This window comes from Scleropages formosus, chromosome 1 (genome assembly GCF_900964775.1).
Source record: "Scleropages formosus chromosome 1, fSclFor1.1, whole genome shotgun sequence".
Classification (NCBI taxonomy): domain Eukaryota; kingdom Metazoa; phylum Chordata; class Actinopteri; order Osteoglossiformes; family Osteoglossidae; genus Scleropages; species Scleropages formosus.
Window position 1 is genome coordinate 41,355,468 of NC_041806.1, and position 19,870 is coordinate 41,375,337.

General features: G+C 42.1%; 3 protein-coding genes across 5 annotated transcripts in view; all 3 read right to left on the reverse strand.

The window, feature by feature from the left end:
- col12a1b (collagen, type XII, alpha 1b) overlaps positions 1 to 6,015 on the reverse strand; it is a 72,570-nt gene extending 66,555 nt beyond the window's left edge. The window contains exons 1-4 of one of the 3 annotated variants that reach the window (XM_029250425.1): positions 5,822 to 6,015; positions 4,667 to 4,743; positions 1,030 to 1,146; positions 269 to 412 (exon numbers count right to left, since the gene is read on the reverse strand). In XM_029250425.1, coding sequence (XP_029106258.1) covers positions 269 to 412; positions 1,030 to 1,146; positions 4,667 to 4,736 — 331 coding nt within the window. In that variant the 5' untranslated portion in view covers positions 4,737 to 4,743; positions 5,822 to 6,015. Of the gene's footprint in view, positions 1 to 268; positions 413 to 1,029; positions 1,147 to 4,666; positions 4,772 to 5,821 lie in introns of all 3 variants that reach the window. The other 2 variants (XM_029250426.1, XM_029250432.1) reach the window with 2 other exon arrangements.
- Positions 6,016 to 8,570: 2,555 nt separating this feature from the next.
- cox7a2b (cytochrome c oxidase subunit 7A2b) lies at positions 8,571 to 11,828 on the reverse strand. The gene is made up of 4 exons (XM_018743636.2): positions 11,741 to 11,828; positions 10,083 to 10,169; positions 8,891 to 8,975; positions 8,571 to 8,784 (listed from the first exon to the last, which is right to left on the reverse strand). Exons 1-4 carry the CDS (start codon positions 11,759 to 11,761, stop codon positions 8,729 to 8,731), a joined length of 249 nt encoding a protein of 82 aa, XP_018599152.1. The 5' UTR covers positions 11,762 to 11,828; the 3' UTR covers positions 8,571 to 8,728.
- Positions 11,829 to 12,795: 967 nt separating this feature from the next.
- On the reverse strand, positions 12,796 to 17,739 carry LOC108929124 (cell cycle control protein 50A-like). Its single transcript, XM_018743471.2, has 8 exons — positions 17,264 to 17,739; positions 16,334 to 16,453; positions 15,629 to 15,736; positions 15,409 to 15,496; positions 15,178 to 15,324; positions 14,849 to 15,055; positions 14,056 to 14,274; positions 12,796 to 13,963 (listed from the first exon to the last, which is right to left on the reverse strand). The coding sequence occupies exons 1-7, from the start codon at positions 17,507 to 17,509 to the stop codon at positions 14,081 to 14,083; spliced, it is 1,110 nt and encodes a 369-aa protein (XP_018598987.1). The 5' UTR covers positions 17,510 to 17,739; the 3' UTR covers positions 12,796 to 13,963; positions 14,056 to 14,080.
- Positions 17,740 to 19,870: the final 2,131 nt, after the last annotated feature.

Sequence of the window (19,870 nt, forward strand, 5' to 3'; positions counted from 1 at the left end):
ACAGTTTCTGGTTTACTCTGTTTTGAATGCTTCCTGTCTACTCACTGACTCTGTCTAGGTTGTTTAACTTGAGATTAGAAGCTTCTGTACACAGGCATGTGACTGAGATTGCACTGGGAGACAGTGTTTGCTTTTAGGGACTTGGTTCTATCTCTCTGGGTCCTTCACAGTATACACACTTCTTGAGCAAGTTCAAGCATATCAGGACAGGACTCAGGGCAGAACAAGATTCGGGACAGGTATTAGGACAGCTGAGCAAAACACGTACTTGTGAGCTGGCCCGAGATGGGTAGACTTTCCTCTGCCCCGTAGTACGAAGTGATCGTTACCACATAGTCTAGTTCTGGGGTCAGGTCTGTGATGGATGTCTTCGTTGCAGAAGCAGGAAGGGTTAACTCTTTTGGTATTTCTTCTACAGGACAGACGCACAGCAGCAGTAAGTCAGATTTCTACCGTAACCGATGACGTACATCAAATGAAAATACATTGATCTACATAGACCTAGAGCGCTAAAAGAAATTCAGGAGGGGTTCAGTTAGACCATTTAAAGGTCAACAAGTGGTTGTAGCGCTAAACTTAAGATGTTTAGAAGCTCTATAACGGACAAGGATGATGTCAATTTCATAATGTCCTTCTCATCTATTGCTCTGATCAGAAAAGAGGGATAACTGGTAGCATAGTGATTAGCACTGCAGCCTTTGGACCCAAAGGTTACAGGTTTGACCTCCACCTATGGCTGTAGTACCCTTGAGCAAGGTACTTAATCTAAATTGGTCCAGTAAAAATTACCCAGCTGTATAAATGGGTAAATAATTGTAACCCTAACATTGTAAGCTGCATTGGAAAAAAGCATCGGCTAAATGAATAAATATAAAATGAAGTGCATAAGATTATAATGGTTAAAGGGCACACAATGATATACACAAAATAAATGAACATGCAGTATTTCAGTGGGTACCACCACACACTTGGGGGATGTCACTGGGAAAGAAGAGACATGGAAAAAAACCACATTTGAAGTGCACTCACCTGCATCCGATACCACTTGTATTCTGAAGCCCTCTATCTGTGACGATGGCTGTTTCCATGACATTTGCACAGTGTTTTCATTTAGAATTTTAAATTTCAAGTCTGAGGGGGGCTCCACTGCAAACAACAAATTCAACAGTATTAACTCCAAAAGCAAAGACACAAAAGTGTATATAGAACTGTATCGCTCACTCTAGTTCAGTTGGAAATGCCACTAATGAAGGTGCCGAGAGTGACACTGACAGCGACAGTAAGAGTCAGCGCTGTAACAAACACGTGACACCAACAGGTGTGAAAGGCCATTTTGGGGCAAAATGACATCTGTTTGAGCTGCCCCACTGCGGGTCCACAGTCCACAGCTCAAGCACGAGGGAGTCCGAGCGCACGGTGACTCGGCAAAAAGAACTCCACAGGAGCAGATGTTACACGAGACATTTTGGCACATGCTGAATGCCATCAGCAGCGCAGCGCAACGGAACACATTTTCATGGCCACAACACAACGCAACGCAACACTGACACTGTTCAAAAGTTCTTGATTGTACAATGGACTCAAGGTGGCAAGATCATTCAAAATGTGCATATACGTAACTATATACAGCATATCTACAAATGTACAGTGGAAATGTATGCATGTACATACAGTATACAGAATTCGGTATATCTCAAGGTTATTGAGACCCCACTGGGAAGATTCAGATCCATTGCAAACCTCTCGAAAGAATACACAAACACGTCAGAAGTGACTTTTGTGTACTTTCTGTGTGTCTGACAACTTCACAATGAAGTCACAGACTGCTCGGAGAGTTGATTAGGAAACGCAGCTGAAATACAGGGAGAACACGCGCTCAAACTAAATGAATGGGGGGGGGGACAATAAATGAGGAAATCACCAGTTTAGATCAGGGTCTGGGACACAGAACCATGCACGTGTACATGAAAAGTTGTTTGACACAACTTGAGCACTGCACAGAGGTTTCCATGTACAAGAGGGATCAGAAACAGAAAAACTGTAAATGCATTTTTCAAATGATATTCTTCTACTGTGGTCTGAGAGCTCAGTCTCCTCCCTATTCCAGCCTGGGTACGAGCTTTTCACCCATTAATGCTGAACATCATGCACTGCTGTTCAAGGAGTAATAACGGTGTACCCAACACTTTCAAACGTGTTGAACGTGTAATTATCATCTAAACCACTGTTTCAAGACATCAAGGGCATTGAAACAATCAGTCACTAAATATTAAGGCGTGTAAGGTTAATAAACTATGTTGCGCTGCAACAGATGTAATGCAATGCAGGTGACTAATTATTACATTAAGATCAAAGAAATGAGTGCAATGAGAAGAGAAGCAGTTTTGTGCCCCCCATGTGGTGAGTGTCTGTGCCTGTGCACCACACCTCATGAGTCACTCCGCAGCTAGACGCTTCCTGCAGCCACCGATCTAATGCCTCCACCCCCTCCACCCCCGAGTGTGTGTTTCCACTGGGGAAAGGTCATCGTGGTGAAGGCACACCCGTGGCTGGAACCTGCATTAGCAGGTCTGGGAGGAGAACATCAGCGGTCATGACTGGAGCGCAGGGAGGGAAGAATATCATTGTAAAATGCTGATTTGGAAGCCGGAGCTTGGGACAAATCCAGTACACAGGGACACGGACAAACAGCCCGAGCGAAAAGCTGGACTGATTCAGGGACACGTAAAAGGAGGATCACCAACCTGGCGGAGCAACTCGAGGGGGGCAACCCGCTCACCGCCCATCTCCGAGGGTCCATCCTGACTGCTCCCACACACCCGCCGCCATTGGGGGGGGTTTCTTCGTGCTTCGGCACAGGATTAACGGACACGCGCGCACGCACACACACACACACACACACACACACACACACACACACACACACACACACACACACACTCACAGGCTCGTTCACTCTTAAGGGCGCCTTGCTCCAATTCGTTGGATTTGAACACGAAAACGCAGCGCGAGAACGTGAACCAAGGATTTTTCAGACGTTTTGGCGGCGTAATAAAGACACCTCCAGCGCATTTGCCTCTGGCGATAAAGATGCCGGCGGTTCTTTTCCACTTTTGGCTGACGCTTGGTTGTGGGGAAAAATGAAGTGATGAAAATGGTGGAAGTTCCAGAATGATCTTGAGGAGAATAGCAGCTGCCCGGTTTCATCCATGCGTTCCCCGGAATTCACAAAGCAGTCTGACTTTCAGGCGTCGACCCTTTGCCAAATGCCATTTGTTCCTTACCCAGGGAAAGTGCGGCTCCCTGCTCTTGACCTCTGACCTCAGCCATATGGAACAAACTAGAGCCAGAGCTTTGATTGAAAGTTTCTCCGAGAAGTAGACCAAATAAATGTCTGAGCAACCGCACAGCATGTGCTGAGGTTAAACATCACCACATATTAAATTTCCACAGTTTTCTATTGCTGTTTTCTTTTTTTTGGAGCATTCATCAACATAATGGGACCCATTGTGTTCATTCATTTTCATCTTTCCATTTTAGAAATTATATAAAGAAAAATTACTAGGGGAAAATACAACTTTACCATATTGATATGGATGGCACTGAATTTTCCTCCTTACCATTTTCCGGAAAAAAATGCTCATAATTAGATACAAGAGAGAAATTCTTTAGCGTTCTTATTGAAAATGCAGTGAATTTTTAGAGGTATTAAATATGTGTAGAAAGGAATGCATTATGTCACCATCTGCTTAACAGTATATCTACAGTTGGAATCATGTAAAACTTCCATTACCCATTATGCTTAAAAATGACAACCTTAAAATAAAGCCCATTTATCTTGCGGACCACCTACATTCTCAGTTATTAAAAATACTGACAAATGATGTGGCTCTTGCTATGGTCTATGATAAATCTGTGCAAATGTGGTTTTGCTCTGCAGCTGAAATCACTGAATTACAGAGTACTCGGTACTTGGTGTCAATTTGTTCATCAGTCACTACTATCACTTTAAAGGCAACAGAAAATGTAGCACATCACTAGTTTCACCAGGTTTTATATTTGTGTTTTTGTTATTATTATTACTACTACTAATACTGCTAGTAGTAGCAGTAATAATGTATTCAACCATCTTAGGAGACCCATATGATATCAGTCTTTTCTAATAATGATAAAACTTTTGCTGGACATTAACCGCCTGTTCAAGGTGGTCATAGCTAATAACTTGTCAAACACAGCATGACTGACAGTTCCATAAGCCAACCTACGAAGGCATCCACACAAGGTGAAAATTCAGATTGATACTTCTTTAAAACTCTTGCTTTGAGAAGTAATTGTGTCTGTTGAACTGACAAAATAGCTATGACCATCAAGAATTCTAGAATAAAAGCTACTTAGAGCAATAAACTCTGTAAATTTTTTTTTTAAAAAAAAATGCATACCACAAGCGTTTGCTCAAAGTCTGGTTAAGTGTAAATACATTTTATTATACGTGAAGTAATATAATAAGGTGTTTGATGACCACTATCTGATCAGCGGGGCAGATGAGCGAGAAGTGAGAAAACAATTCTAACACCCACAGCACTAAAAGCCATCCAAGATGCCCCGTGAGAGGATGAGAAGGAATCGGACGGGGTGAGAAGGCATGAGAAGAGGAGTGAAAAGTTACCTTGAGCCTCGACTGGAGCCACCAGCACCGCGAGGAAGGCGGCAGCTGCCAGAGACAGCCGGATCTTCATGGTGAACCTGCAGAATCAGCAGCACATGAACAAGTCTGCAGAGAGGAGACAGAGACAAAGACAGAGAGGACAGCATGGTGATCAGATAGTGGCCTCCCTCACTGGGACTGCCTTTGCCTATAATAATTTTATTATTATAATTATTATTTTTATTATTATCTTGATATAAAAGGAAAATCTTTCAAAAACGAAAAGTTAATAAAAAGAAAAAATAAAAGGTAAATAAAATTTTAAAAAATGTGCGGAACAGTATGACACTACGTCTTAACTAGGAATTCGTTAGAAATACGACTTTTGGGACAATCGAAACTATCCCGACTAAATATTTAGTCGCCATCACCTTAATAGAAACACAGAAGTTGACGCTCAATCATTCCGTATTAAATTTACAACAAGGATTCAACAGAAATATCTTGATACACAAAGTAATACATTTGCATTTAATCAACTCGCAGAGGCTTTTCTCCAAAGGGACACATACAACAGCGCCCCCTACAGACACAGTGGGGCGTACAGTGCCTGGAGAACATTCAAGGGTTGAGCGACTAATAATGATAACGATAATAATAACAATAATTTATCGCAAAAATGCAGTTTTAAACTCAAGTACAGATTTGTTTCGAAGTAATAAAATCCGTACTAACGAAAAATGTCTTAGTTTAGCCAAATGCCGCCGGTGCACGCAATTTAAAAAACGACGCGAAATGTTATTTTAATAATATATATTAGTGAATTCACTATTTCGTCTGATTGTGCTATTTTCTAAAGGGCCAGATGAAATGTGTAGACAGAGCCTACCTACAATGCGATGCTTAGAATAATAATTTCAGGCGCGCGCACACACACGCGCGGAGGCTGGATTCACCTCAGAGTCACGATGGATGGTGGATGAGCACCAAAAAATCGCCTGAAAAGCAACCGAGGCGGTCTTCGGGGACTGAAAGAAGGCGAATAAAAACGAGATTCTACGAGCTGAAGTGCAGAAAGAGCGCGCAGGAGGAGTGGAGGACAGTCGGGGACAGTGAGTGAAGGACAGAGGACAGTACTAGTAGAGACAGTGCTCGGGAACACGGAGAGATGCTGACCTGCGGACCGCTGCTCAGGGTTAGACGCTCGAATGATGTTACGACAGATATTTATGTGTATCCGTGCTGTGGCGCGCGCTCTCGCACCCGCCCGGCGTCGCTCCGTCTCTCTATCTCTCCACCCGTCCGCGCCTGTCTGTCTGCCTGCCTGCCTGTCGCTGGCTCCGTCCGGCGCGGCGCTCGCGCTCGCAGTCGCTGTCCGAGTGGGCAGAGTCTCCCCGCGCCGCGCGCTACTTAACGGGAGGGGCCGTTCCCAGAGCTCCTTTTACCGCCGCGGCGGCGCGTCACGCTGCGCGGACACGCGTGGAACACCCGCCAGGCGGCGGGGGCGCGCCTTCGGAAAAGTGAGCCCGAGCACTGGAAAGAGAGAGGGGACTTTGAAAGCGGGCTTCGGAAACGAGGCTGTAGACTGAGCGTCTGAGGGCGCGAAAGAAAGCGGCTTGTTTGGGCACTGGAGGAGCGCGAGCCGCTGACTGAGCGCGCGGTGTTACACCGACCGACCGACCGGCCAAGTCCCTCTCTGAAGGAAACATCACAGCTCTTTTCGCTCCGTCCCAGTTTAAAACAGCCCCTTTTCCCGCAAATCCCTCGCAACAGCCCCGCAAACTGATCACATATATATATATATTTAGCGCTATTTTTGTATGCAGTATACTAGTCTACTGTATTTCACGGTGTTTACCAGGGTATTCATGAACAGACTGGTGCCTGCGGGGTCAGTCAGTGTGGTAATATTTTTCACACTGGAAAAGTCTGGAAGTCCGACTCTGAAACCCTTCGTCCGTTGCAGTCAGATTCACTTTGTTTACTCTCGAGTTGTACGTCGCTGTAGTGTAGAAAAAAAAAAGCGGTTTCTAAATGAATACATCGAAATGGAAGGTGTAAATTAAGGGCTTGTTGTTGGTTTATTATTTTATTTGTAAATATTCCCACACCTACGTCCATTGCTTTCGGTTACACCTGGTGCAGCTGCTTTCATTGCGATTAAAACGTGTTTCTTTAGTCGAAAACAGGTTTGCATTGCTCTTATTTAACTGAATCATATGCTCTGAGCCGTAAGTCACTATGTGGGCTCCTGTATCCCGAGCGCTGGCGCCAAAGTCACTCATTTCTGCGCAAACAGCGCCCCCTACTGGCTGTACGTGGGTAACAGGCCAGCGGTTGGCCTTCAGTCCACGTTCCTGCCCCACGTTTGCGTGGGGATCGTGCTGCTCTACAAACACTGTCCGTAGCGGTGTCCTCTGATGGACCGTGTCTGTCCCACGGTGTGCCTTCTTTCGCACCCTGTGCTCTCCTCCAGATGTGGCTTAAATTCAGGCTCAGTCATTTACATTTATTTATTTAGCTGACACTTTTCTTCAAAGCAACTCACAGTGTTACAATTATTTACCCATTTATATACAGCTGGGTAATTTTACTAGACCAGTTAAGGATAAATACCTTGCTCAAGGGTACTACAGGTGGAGGTGGGATTCAAACCCATAACCTTTGGGTCCAAAGGCAGCAATGATAATCATTATGCTGCCAGGTGTCTTGTGGACATTACAGAGTTTACATGCTCTCCGAGTCTTTGTAACACTTCCTCCTACAGTCAAAAGATGTGCTTCAAGTGAAATGTTGACTTTACCCCTAGTGTGTGTGTGTCTGAGATCACTCTTGGGTAGACTGACATCCCATCCAGGCGCTACCCTGCCTCATATCCTGCGCCCAGGACAGGTGCAGCAATACCACAATCCTGCACTGGACAAGTGGTCATTATTGAATGAATGGACAAGCAGATATGAAACTATTGGGGGGAAAAAACAATTACAGAAAGTTTTCAGTTAAGATGATTGAATATATCTGTGGGGTGGCATGGTGGCACAGCAAGTAGCACTGCTGTCTCAGTTCATGAGGGGTGCAAGAGGATGTGGGTTTGAGTTCTGCTCAGTCTGGGTGGAGTTCGCATGTTCTCCCCATGTCTGCGTGGGGTTTCCTCCAGGTGCTCTGGTTTCCTCCCACTGTCCAAAGACATGCTGTTCAGGTTCCCCCATTGTGTGTGAGTGACAGTGTGTGTGTGTTCCACTGATGTATGGATGAGTGACCCATTTTAAGTAGTGTATCTAGCAGTGTAAGTCACCTTGGTGAATAAGGTGTGTGGGCTGGTAACACTACATAGAGTTCATTGGAAGTCGCTTTGGAGAAAAGCATCTGCTAGATAAATGTAAATATATGTAAGTACACTTCTTGGGAAGAGTGCTCCTGTTTAACTGGGGCACAGCCTAAGAAACAATTTACCAAGAGGTAATTTTTAGAAATGCCAAGTTTATACGATGACTCCCAGACACATGAGGCTCTTGATCAGGTCCTGCTCACATTATCTCCTGCTACATCTGAAACTCTTGCACTATAGCCCACTTCCTCTAACAGAACTTGGAGCAGAATTGTTTTTTTTTCCTCCCTAGCTTCTCTCAGTATTAAAGGGAAAATGAATATCTGCAGTGTCTGTAACCAATTTCATAAACCAAAATTACTTAAGACAAGAAACTCAAATCACATTTTAGGAAAAGTGTGTCCCATTTCATGGTTGTTTTCTGTTACTAAAGCTTTACAAATTCAAAATTTAATTTTGAATTTAAAAATGAAAGAACTAATCCAGTTACGCAGGTGGCTCGGTCATCCCTGTTTTAAATTACACAGCTGCATTCCCCTTCAAAAAACAAAAAAGATCACTTTTCACACTAGGAAAATAACCAAATAAAACTGGTCTTGTGAGGCTGCTTTTATTTCCTGCAGTTCAGTACAGTACAATCAATAAATACTGATCCCAATCACATTAACTGTCAGTATGACATGACTTTATTCCCTGATTAGACATATACAAGTGAAAAATGTCATCTGAAACATATACACATGAAGATCTGAAGATTACTTCTTCTTGGGAAAAGCAGCAGACACCAGCTCAAATATAACATATCCAGCTCCTGCAAAGAGACAGAAACCTCAAGTAAATTTTAACTGTAAATTTTGCATTTTTACTACAGACACAAAGACAGCTCCACCACAAAAGTGACAATCCACTTTACTCACCTAGGACGGTAAGTGCCATTGTTAACCTGTAGAGGAGGGCATCACTGGAGCCACCTTTCAAGTGAACTGGCATCCCATTGTCTTCCTAGTTAAAGACAAAAAACAGTGTTACACCTCAATCTCAGGGAAATGTCAGAGACCTACTCCTGTGCAGAAGCTGCTTGGCAATGCATTTAAAAGATTAATTTGCACTCCTCTTGCAAAAAACTTCAGAACGCTGTATTTCCACTAGAAAACACGTGTAAGCGCTACTGCTGATTCTCAGTTCATGGCAGCAATGTATAGGCTGCATGCCGTATAATTATGTAACCAAACAGCAGCAACTGCTTGCTATAAAACAATTAGCAAGAAGCAGCCCATGGAAAATGTATTTTAATTACACAGATATGTCAAAATCAAACATTTTGGTTAGCCATGAGTAATTTTGACATTCTACCATTAGTAACTTAATGGACTCAAAAAATAGGCCAAATTGTGATCTTTTTTACCGGTAATCTATTTTAATGATGCACATAAACAACAAAAAACTAAAGCAATACTGTAAATATTTTAAATGAATATTAAAGGATCTCATGACCTTTTGTGCAATTAAATAATCATGTACAGTAAAGTGCAGCAAGACCAATGTCATCAAAGAGCAGTGTGCAGGAAAACAAGACACAGGGAGCTATAAAAGGTAATTAGAGAAGCCCTTAAACCCGCAGCGATTCTTCACTGAGTAGCCTGTGTAAAGTCTCACACTCCATGCAGAATAATTAGTTGTATAGTTTCAGCCAGACTAAACCTCTAAGCCCTTTGAAGACATACTTATCTGTCCGCCTACAGAGAGCGGAAAAATGGTTTCATAAGTCCATAACCTAGAAATGAATCAAAAGCTTAACAATATTTACAGAAAATTCCAATACTACTTTTCAATGCTGTGAGAGCTGTCTTTACAGATTAATGTTCAGTCACATCACCAAGACACAAAGTCGGGAAAGCAAATCTAAACTACATGTCTTTAACACAAGTGGGAAAGAGTGGTGCAAAAAGCTCATTCTGATGGAGATTGTTTAAAATCAGTCACGCTGACGTAACTACCTCAATGGTTACTGTCTTCAACAGAAATGTTTTTGCTTGATTTTTTTTCTACTCATCTTTCACTGACCTCCGCAGCCACTTTGTAGCCTGCCTCCAACTGTGTGCAACTCACCTGGAACACCTTTTGCTTGTCTGGAACCTTGTTGAGCGGCCTGCGGACGGTGCTGCCGATTGCCCGCCTGGACATCTGCTGAAGAGCCTAGATGTAGAAAAGCAGAGTCGTAAACAGGTACCAATCAATGGGAGCCCATCCATCATGAGGCCTTCAACAAAAAGGTGTCGATGCTGCAGAGATTTTCAGTCACAATAACCAGTTCTTGCAAGCAGTGACAAACGGAACCAAGATTATAGTAAGAATGCAATGCAATATGGCTCAAAAGATCAGCTGACATTCACAACATCAGCTAAGTCGATTCAATCTATAAGACTTTTTTTTTTTTGGGAAAAGTCAACGTGTATAAATGCATCCTGTGTCTTAAAACCAGCCGGTATTAACTCGCTCTCTCTCTCTCTCACACACACACACACACACACACACACACACACACACACACATCGTCTGAAGCCGCTTGTCCCAAGCGGGGTCACGGCGAACCGGAACCTAACCTGGAAACAAAGGGCGCAAGGCTGGAGGGGAAGGGGACACACCCAGGACGGGACACCGGTCCATCACAAGGTGCCCCAAGTGGGACTCGAACCCCAGACCCACCGGAAAGGAGCACAGCGGGTTTGACCGGGTCCCACCACACCCACCGCCAGTATTAACTGTACCTGTTTAGTCACAGTCATTTTCTGTGAATGTGGTCGATATAATGGGTAGAGCTGGTAGGAATCAGTGGGTACAGCTGCTGCCTTTGGACCCAAAGGTCACAGGTTCGAATCACACCCTCAGCTGAGCAAGGTACTTGCTCTAAATTACTTCAGTAAAATTACTCAGTTGTATAGTAAATAATTGTCAGTAGCTAAATATCAAATGAATACATGAAAATGTAAGCTATAACAACGCTGACAAGTGATCAAGTGTCATTAAAGCCCGCAAATCTATGATTCATACTTCATAGAGGTGAATATATTCAGGAATAGAAATAAGAACAAACTAAACTTCTAAGAGACAGTACATCCGATCCGATCTGTGTGCGGAGTCTGACTGAACCTCGTCCATTTCGCTTAATGTTCACGTTTTTGTTCACTTGTTTTAAGCTGTACTTGTCTGTTGGCTCGTGCCAGGCTTTGCTCTGCGTCCGTGTGGTACAAGCCGCGCGCGGTCTCTCTCTCTCTCTCTCTCTCTCTCTCTCTCTCTCTCTGTGCCGGCCACCAGCCAGCTGAGCTAGTGCCTACTAGCCTAGTAGTACTAGCACAGAATCATTAGCCTCGGCTAGCCTAGGCTAATGTCCTTCGCAATGACACACCGGCGCAGACGCCCCGCCAACACCTCCCCACCTCCATTCACGTTGCGGGCATGATTTATCAGTGTGACATCTGTAGCTTCCAACAACACGCAGCGCTTCAGAACTTGCTACGGAACCCGTCTGTGCTGAGCGGACCAGCCTCGGCCCGGCCGGGGCCCAACCCCGACGCGACCCTCGGCTCGCCTGCCTCACCGCACACGCCGGCGGCTGCGAGGAGCTCAGTCAACGTGCCACTACCGTGCCTATTAATTATTATATCGGTATTCACTTTCAAACTTTAACAAACAGCTTCACACGCTTAAGAAAAGAAACCACGTTCGCAAAACGACATGAAATGCAGAAGAGAATGAAATATATTTACCAGGAACTGTCTGAACATCATTTCTGGTTCAGCTGAGTAGAGACACAAGAACACAGAGTAACTACCGACGCTTCCGCCTGGTTCTTCTTCTGCGATTTGCAATCTCGTTCAAACCAGCACAACAGCGAGTGAGCGCCCCCTACTGTGACGCCGGGGTCTAGCTATTATTATTATTATTATTATTATTATTATTATTATTATCACAATGAGTTTTATTGGCCAAGTTTGCTAACACACACAAGAATTTCCTGTGGTTCTAGGTGCCTCCAGTATTTACAGACAAACAGCTGACAGAGAATTACAGAATAAATAAATATTTACAGAGTATACAAACACAAGAGTATAAATAGTAGCATAAATATTAAAAAAGTAAATAAATGAGAATTAAATTAACAAAAGTAGTTGGTATATGCCATACTTATTAATGTAGCATTATTAGTTTTTGAATGTATTTATTATTATTGTTATTATTATTATTATTATTATGATGCCATCCAATTTCAATATCCACTGCTGAATCATTGGGCACAAGGCTGAGGGGCTACACCCTGGACACCAGTCCATTGCAGGATAGCCACACACACATACTTACTCATGCATCCGCACAGTAAAGGTAATTAAGCGCCAGCAGTTTGTCTTTAGACTGTGGGAGGAAACCTACACAGACATGGGGAGATCATATAAACTGAGTAAGAGTTATTATTCTTACTACATTTGATCCCCAATTTATAAACTTAATTGGGACCAAGAGTTGGTTTATTACTTGAAGTTTGTTAGTGGAATGCAACAGAGCAGGTAAGGGGTCTTCATCAGTTCTACATGCAGCTACTGCTGTAATGTACACCTGCAAAAACATGATTCTAATGTGGTTTGTGATTCAGCAGCAAACTTCTGCACCTGTTGGTTATTAATGGTGAAAATAATGCAGCGCAGAGAAATAATTACAAAATTACAAGTAATCAGACTTTCTCTTGTGTATCATGTAACTTCTCATTTATGCCATATTAAGTGTATGCCATTTATCAGAGTAATTATAACACAGAACACTACTGACAGAAGTAATGGTGGAAACATTTTATTTGTTTAGTAATGAATGTTCACAATTTGAGATTAAAGAAAAAAAATCACTTTCAACCATAAATCACAGTGAGAACAGATAAGAGGGTTTAATGAAAGAAGTGCAAAATATCTGACAATGTAATGAATATTCTGTGGTTTCAAAAATGGGGGAGAAATGTAAACCATTTCCAAGGCAAGTTCTCAGAATACATCATGCAGTGTCTTCATTTCCAGTGTTTTCTGTATATGATTTCAGATGTCTTGAGAACACAGTTAGCTAAAGAATACAAATACAAACTCACATACTGAAAAAAACAGGATAAAGAAAGATCCTGAAGAGGCACTAAATGTTTACAAAAATTATGCTTTTAATTGCATAGTGAAAGAAGTGAACAGTAATGAAGTGAATGATTTGGCATTATGCCATCATCACCACAAAACATCATCTTACAAAACAAAACAGAAATCCAGAAATTTTGGTCCATTATATACAAAAGCCCATCTTACAGAATTGTTAGTCACATCTCTGGCATTTCAGTAAAATTATTCTCTTTATGTGCTAAACTGAATTTAAGGCGTTGTACAGTATATTGAAAAACCTTAATACACTAAATGTAACTTATCTACATTGAAAAGAATTACTTCTGAGGAAAAAAAGCAATAGTTATGAACATGTAACACAATGGCATATTATACAACACATGGTTATAATGAACCGCAGAGAAATACACACAAGCCTGTTAGAACTGTCCCAAGTGGTTAATAAAAAATAGAAGTGAAATTACATTCATCCAGCAGGGAACATGCTATACAAACAGCTCTTTTTCTTCTTTTATAATATTAACAAACATCTCAATATTCTATCACTTGCTTTTGTTCAACAGCATCAAAGTAACTACTGAATGAGTCATTCATAATTCACAAGTGAACTTTATACTACTTTAAATACACATTGTATGCACCTGCTCCAACTGTTAGACACATACAGCTCAACAAACCCCTACATAATCATTGACATGTCATGATTTTCTGCAATCTATTTAAATAAATAATAGAAGATGCTCAAGTTACTGAGTTGCATCTTAGAGGTCCAGCAGTGCGATGTCTCTCGTCTCATGGCAAGAATACATGGCAGATGCAATTTGGTGATCAATCTTTGACAGACTGCCATGGTAAATAAAAAATACAGATGTTTAGAACAGACAGCATAGACAATTGCAGACGCCAACTCTTCTTGCAACATCAAACGCTCTTACCGTAACACATCGATTCATCCTGAGCTCAGTGGGTGAGGTCAGCGCTGCTGCTCCTGCTTCCATACTTGTGGTGGATGATGAGCAAGACCACACCCAGGAAGAAGCAGATGGAGCCCACAGTGATGTAGGCGATTCCCAGGAACGGGTTTTTACCCCCCATCCAGGAGATAGTGCTCAGGATCATGCGTTTTCGACCCTCAAAGCTGCGTACTGGGTAGTCTGAGATCACAATGCTCAGTAGAATAACTGTTTAATTGTTGGGTTTAATTCAAAAATCACCACCAAGGTTTCATTTTCACTTCAGTAAATCACTAATATATAAAAACAAGTTGAGTTCTATAAATCAAAGAATTTTACTCAACGACTAAAACGGATTGATAAGTAGTTTCTCAGCTGACTCAGGACAATACGGAGCAGCTTATTCATTTACACAACATTTACATTCTATCATTTAGCTTTTCTCAACAGCAATGATATACAGACAGCAGTACTTAGTACTTTTCTGTCTTTCTTCTAAAAGAAAATTTCTTATAACCTTGGGGCAGAGCAGACACTGCAGACTCACACAGAAGTAATTTACCTGTGTACTGGTATCAGATGTACCTTTTCATGCTGAGGTAAAAAAAAAATCTTTCAGTGCAAAAAAGCCAATATTACATAACTGGATTCCTTTTCCCCTTCCTAACAGAACCATACAGATTACTAGAAATAACTCAGTTTAAAGGTATGTGCAACCCAATATTGTCTGTTACAGTATAGTGCAGTTTTTTTCTTAGTGGATTAAAAAGGATACTATATGTGATTTTCAGCGTGTAGTTACCCCGGGGCAATGTTGGACTGGTGCTGCTGTTCTTCTCGATGATGCGGTACAGTTTGCGGAAGGTGGGCAGGGCTGCCGTGCGCATCCACACAATCAAATCCTCGTTGATGAAGCCGTTATTTTCTGGGTCACTGTCCAACTCATAGACGGGCTTCTGCCAGTTGACAGGCTTGGCGGTGCCTGCAGGGGTGATAGGAAAGGCAACAGACCCGAGGGGTGAAAAGACTGTTGGCTTTTCTGCCCAAACAATTTAGAAACATTTTGGCAATCTCTTCCACATCCAAGTAACAACAAAAAGGAACCTTGAAAAATGGCTGTGAGGTTGGAGTCATCTCCTACAGGGTTTCTGAACTTCACATGCTTGTCTGTCCACCAAGCAATGCCCCTTTTCACCAACTGAATCTGTGTCTCTGTGCCGTTAGGGTCATTGTAATACAATGCCAAAGTGTCTGCAGGATTTAAATAAAAAAATTAAATACTATGACAGTTCTGTAACCAAAAGTGTAAAGAGCACTGTTTGTTATTCGCCTGACCATTAAAAAGGCTGTTAGCAATGGCACCACAGGGAGCAATGGGTTTGCCATCATTCGTGCGATATGGCTCACACTCCTTGCTGGGCTCCTGTGGAAAAGAAAATAGTAATTTTTATGTGAAATCCATAGCAGAACTACGTCTGATTTTAACATTTTTTTCTTGTCTTATTTAAATATAGATTTTAAAAAAATGAAGCCCTGTGGTATGCAGTCCACATACCTTCAGTGAGTTTAGGTTACCATTCAACTGGCTGTCATCTCTTGACTTCACGTAACGACGATGGTTCTGATAGAAGTTGGACAGCCCATAGTACATGAAAACATTGCTCTAGATGTTTAACAAAAAAAAAAAAAAAAAAAAAAAAAAACATTTTTAAGTGATTGCAGAATGAACAAAGACCACCATAAATATGAAAGTGAATATGAATATTTACAGCTACGGGAAATTGTTAGTCATAGCTTTTCTCTAACAAGAAAAATCTTTTTAGGTATAAGCAAGGTCATCAAACAAGCTAACACAAACTCTCTGCAACACCAGTCCAAAGGATATTAACTGGCCTTTGTCCCAGGCAAGTTCTAGTATCAGAGTTACACACCAAGTATCATACAATCACTGACCTATTTAAACAGCAGAGTAATATTATTGTATCTTTTCAGGACAAGTACTTTGACAGTACAGCAAAAGTAGGGATTCAAACCTGGATATTCCAATTGCAAGGAAACTACAAGCCACCAAACCATCTGCTGCCACATTGTTGATATAACACTGATTACTAAGCTGACACTTATGAAAACTTACAATACTTGACCTATTTATACATCTATGCAGTCTTACTGGATCAATCTTAGATGAGTACCTTGCTTCTATTGTTTTTATGACAAAGAGCCTATTTAACATTTACTGCAAGTCATGTCAAAATTTTACCTCAAATGGCTGGTCCAGCGAGAAGGACACGGAACACACACAGGGTGTTGTCATGTTCCAGCTGTAGTTCTGAGAACAGGCAAAACATGGGCTCGAAGACTCGGTGCCGGTGTAATCAATCTGCAGAAAAGAACTAAACATCAATGTGTCTGTATAGGGAAGTGGGGTCAAGGAAATCAAGAAAAGCCAAAAGAGGAAGAGAGGGGAAAAAAAAAAAAAAAAAAAAAAAAAAACATAAATTGACAATCAATGAATTTTTCCAGCAGCTTATTGTATTTAGTGTTTTCAGGCAACAGGATTTTTTTTTTTTTTTTTTTTTAAACTGGTAGGATAGTGGTGACAGCCGCTGCAAGTTCGAGCCTCACCTCCACTTGTATACCCTAGAGCAATGTACTTATCCTAAATTGTTCTGATTTTAAAAAAAAAAAAAATTCCAAGCTGTATAAACAGGTAAATAAGTGTAAGTAGCTTGTATGTTGCTTTGAAGAAAGTGTCAGCTAAATGAATAAAACTAAAAGTCTTGATCACACAAGTCACCAGTGTGTTCATCAGTGCAGGAGGAAACCAGAAAACAGCGAGAAACGTCTCGTCGAACCTACGTAACTTAGACGGCGGAAATGTTTAAAGAGCGAAATGCACGAGGAAGCTGGAAACACAGTTAGTTACTTTGTACCAACTTGTTTTTCCGGCTCCGCTGTAGAGCAACAGGGTAAAGTGCCGGCGAGGAAAGACAGTGACTGAGTGAGTGAGTGCGCCATGACGTCAGAGTAGCTACTCGGCGATCATTACTGAGGCAAATATTATTCAACATTTATTTAAACTGTACCCTTCACTTCACCTTTTACCTTTCCTTAATATTAAGTGAAGGTTGAGGGAAAGGTTAACGTTTCTCCTTGGTGTCCGCCTCCCCTCTCCTCCTACTAGTCCTACCTGCAGTTCTCTGATGTTGTTGGACGTCACGTAAAGGCCGATGCCGATCGGAATGAAGAGCAGGCCGATGATAAAGAAGGCCGGCAGCACCGTTCCCGCCGTCAGGATCGGCTGCCACGCCGGCAATCGCTGCTGCTTAAAGGCCGTGTTATCCGGCTTCCTGCTACGCACGGCGGCTCCGCCAGCCGGCCCCAAGGCCCCGGAGTGGTGCCCGTCCTCCTCCTTGGCGCTGTAGCCGGACGCCATGACGGTGCTAACGACGAGCTAGCTGCCAAGCTAGCTTGTAAGTTCAAAAACACCCCAAAAAAGCAACCTCAGCAGCTAAAGCAACGACGGTTCAGTGCACTGCACTTATACACTAACAATCCGTGTATTTCCGCTACTGTTATTTATTTATTTCAATGAGTTCTAATACACACACTTTCACAACTTCTATAGTGTATTACCACTCTTGACCCCCGCTCGTCAATATACACTTCATGTCATAGTAAAAAATAAAAAAAATACAGGAAGTCTTTCAGCCAATCAACATGAATTTCCGTGTTGACGTAGGACGCAATGGATACGAGGCTGCCGAGCTGCGGCGTCGCTGCTGTACCGCGTGTTCAACGGCGTTAGCAACGCGAGTAGTCGTTTTCAACAACTTATTGTTATATATGCTTAGTTTGTGTAAGATATGTTGTGAATTATCTACTTTCACTGCCTTTAACAGCGGGTATACATTATATAAAATCATATATATGTATGTATACATATATTTACATTTATTTATTTAGCAGACGCTCCAAAAGCGACTTACAGTGGATTATATATACTACTAGTGTTATGCGCACACCAACCAAGGCGACTTACACAGATACTGAATTGTTCCCCCATGCAACTACTAGAGACAGGCTCATGAGTGAGAGTAAAAGAAACGTGCTCTTAGTGAAGCACACATGTTTCTCAGTAGTTTTTTTTTTTCAAACTTTATTTAATAAATTAAAGTTATCAATAATACACACAACAAAAACAAACATTAAAAATCCACAATCAAACAAACCCAAAACCATTTTCCTACAGTTGGTTAACAAAATTACACAAAATACATTGTCAAGACCCCTTCCTGGCTACACAAAAATGTAACTGATCATGTCTTCCCCACACCAACATACCCACAAAAGGACTTGCCCCCCAATAGCAGCTCAACCGAAGTCATCATATAATGCATCCTTCAGAACACATAAAATACTCCTAAATTACAGTATAAAACTTGATAACTTTATTAAAGTTTGGAAAAAAAAAAACTTGATCATTTATTTTTAATAAACTTTATTTGATAAAGCTATGAATAATACACAACTAAAACAATACATTAAAATCCACAATCAAACAAACTCAATACCATTTTCCTACAGTTGGTCAGCAAAGTTACTAAACAACCATTACATAAAATACACACACACACACACACACACACACACACACACACACACATTTTCAGAACCGCTTGTCCCATACGGGGTCACGGGGAACTGGAGCCTACCCGGCAACACAGGGCGTAAGGCCAGAGGAGGAGGGGACACACCCAGGATGGGACGCCAGTCCATCGCAAGGCACCCCAAGCGGGACTCGAACCCCAGACCCACCAGAGAGCAGGACCGTGGTCCAACCCACTGTGCCACCGCGCCCCCCCACATAAAATACATTGTCAAGACAAAGCTTTCCAGTAACAATCCCCTTCTGGCTTCAAAAAATGTAACTGACCCATGTCTTCCCCACACCAACATACCCAAAAGGACTGTCCCCCATAAAACTTGATCATACTCTTAACAAAGAGGCTCTAGACAGTGCAAATAACACAGAACACTTGAGAATCCCCCTGGATCACTCCCAGCGCCCCCGCTGCGCCCCATGGTTAAGACGTTCCCCCGGGACTCCCCAGAATTCCAAACACTGAACATAAATAGAACGACAACCAATCAGAAACCAGACTTGGAAACCTGGTTGGACTAAGAGGTACCATTCTGAAGCGGTTTGAATCGTATTTAGCTAACCGTGAACAATTTGTATTGAAATCTGACGACTGCACCCCCTCCATCTCCACTACGGGTCAGCATGGTGTGCCACAGGGCTCTGTGTTGGGTCCGTTACTGTTCTCTCTTTATATGTTACCGTTGGGTGACATTATTCGCAAACACAATGTAAATTTCCATTTGTATGCCGATGACACACAGCTTTATGTATCATTCAAGCCTGATGATCCATCACATGTGGCATCGTTAGCTAATTGTTTTACTAGTATAAAATTATATTATGGTTGAGTAATAATTTTTTGTCTCTAAATGCCAGTAAAACAAAGGTACTTGTGGTGATGCTAAAACTCTCGACATAATCATGCCAATCTTTACAACAAATGGTATTACCTTCAGGCGTACGGATTGTGTCAAGGATTTGGGTGTCCTGCTGGATGGAAATAGCTGTCATTTGTATCGCATGCTTCCTTCAGTTAAGAAGCATAGCTAAAATGCGGCGATTCCTTTGTAGACAGGATTCTGAGAAACTGGTTCATGCTTTTGTTTCCAGCAGGCTGGATTACTGTAATGCTTTATTGTCGGGTTGTCCATA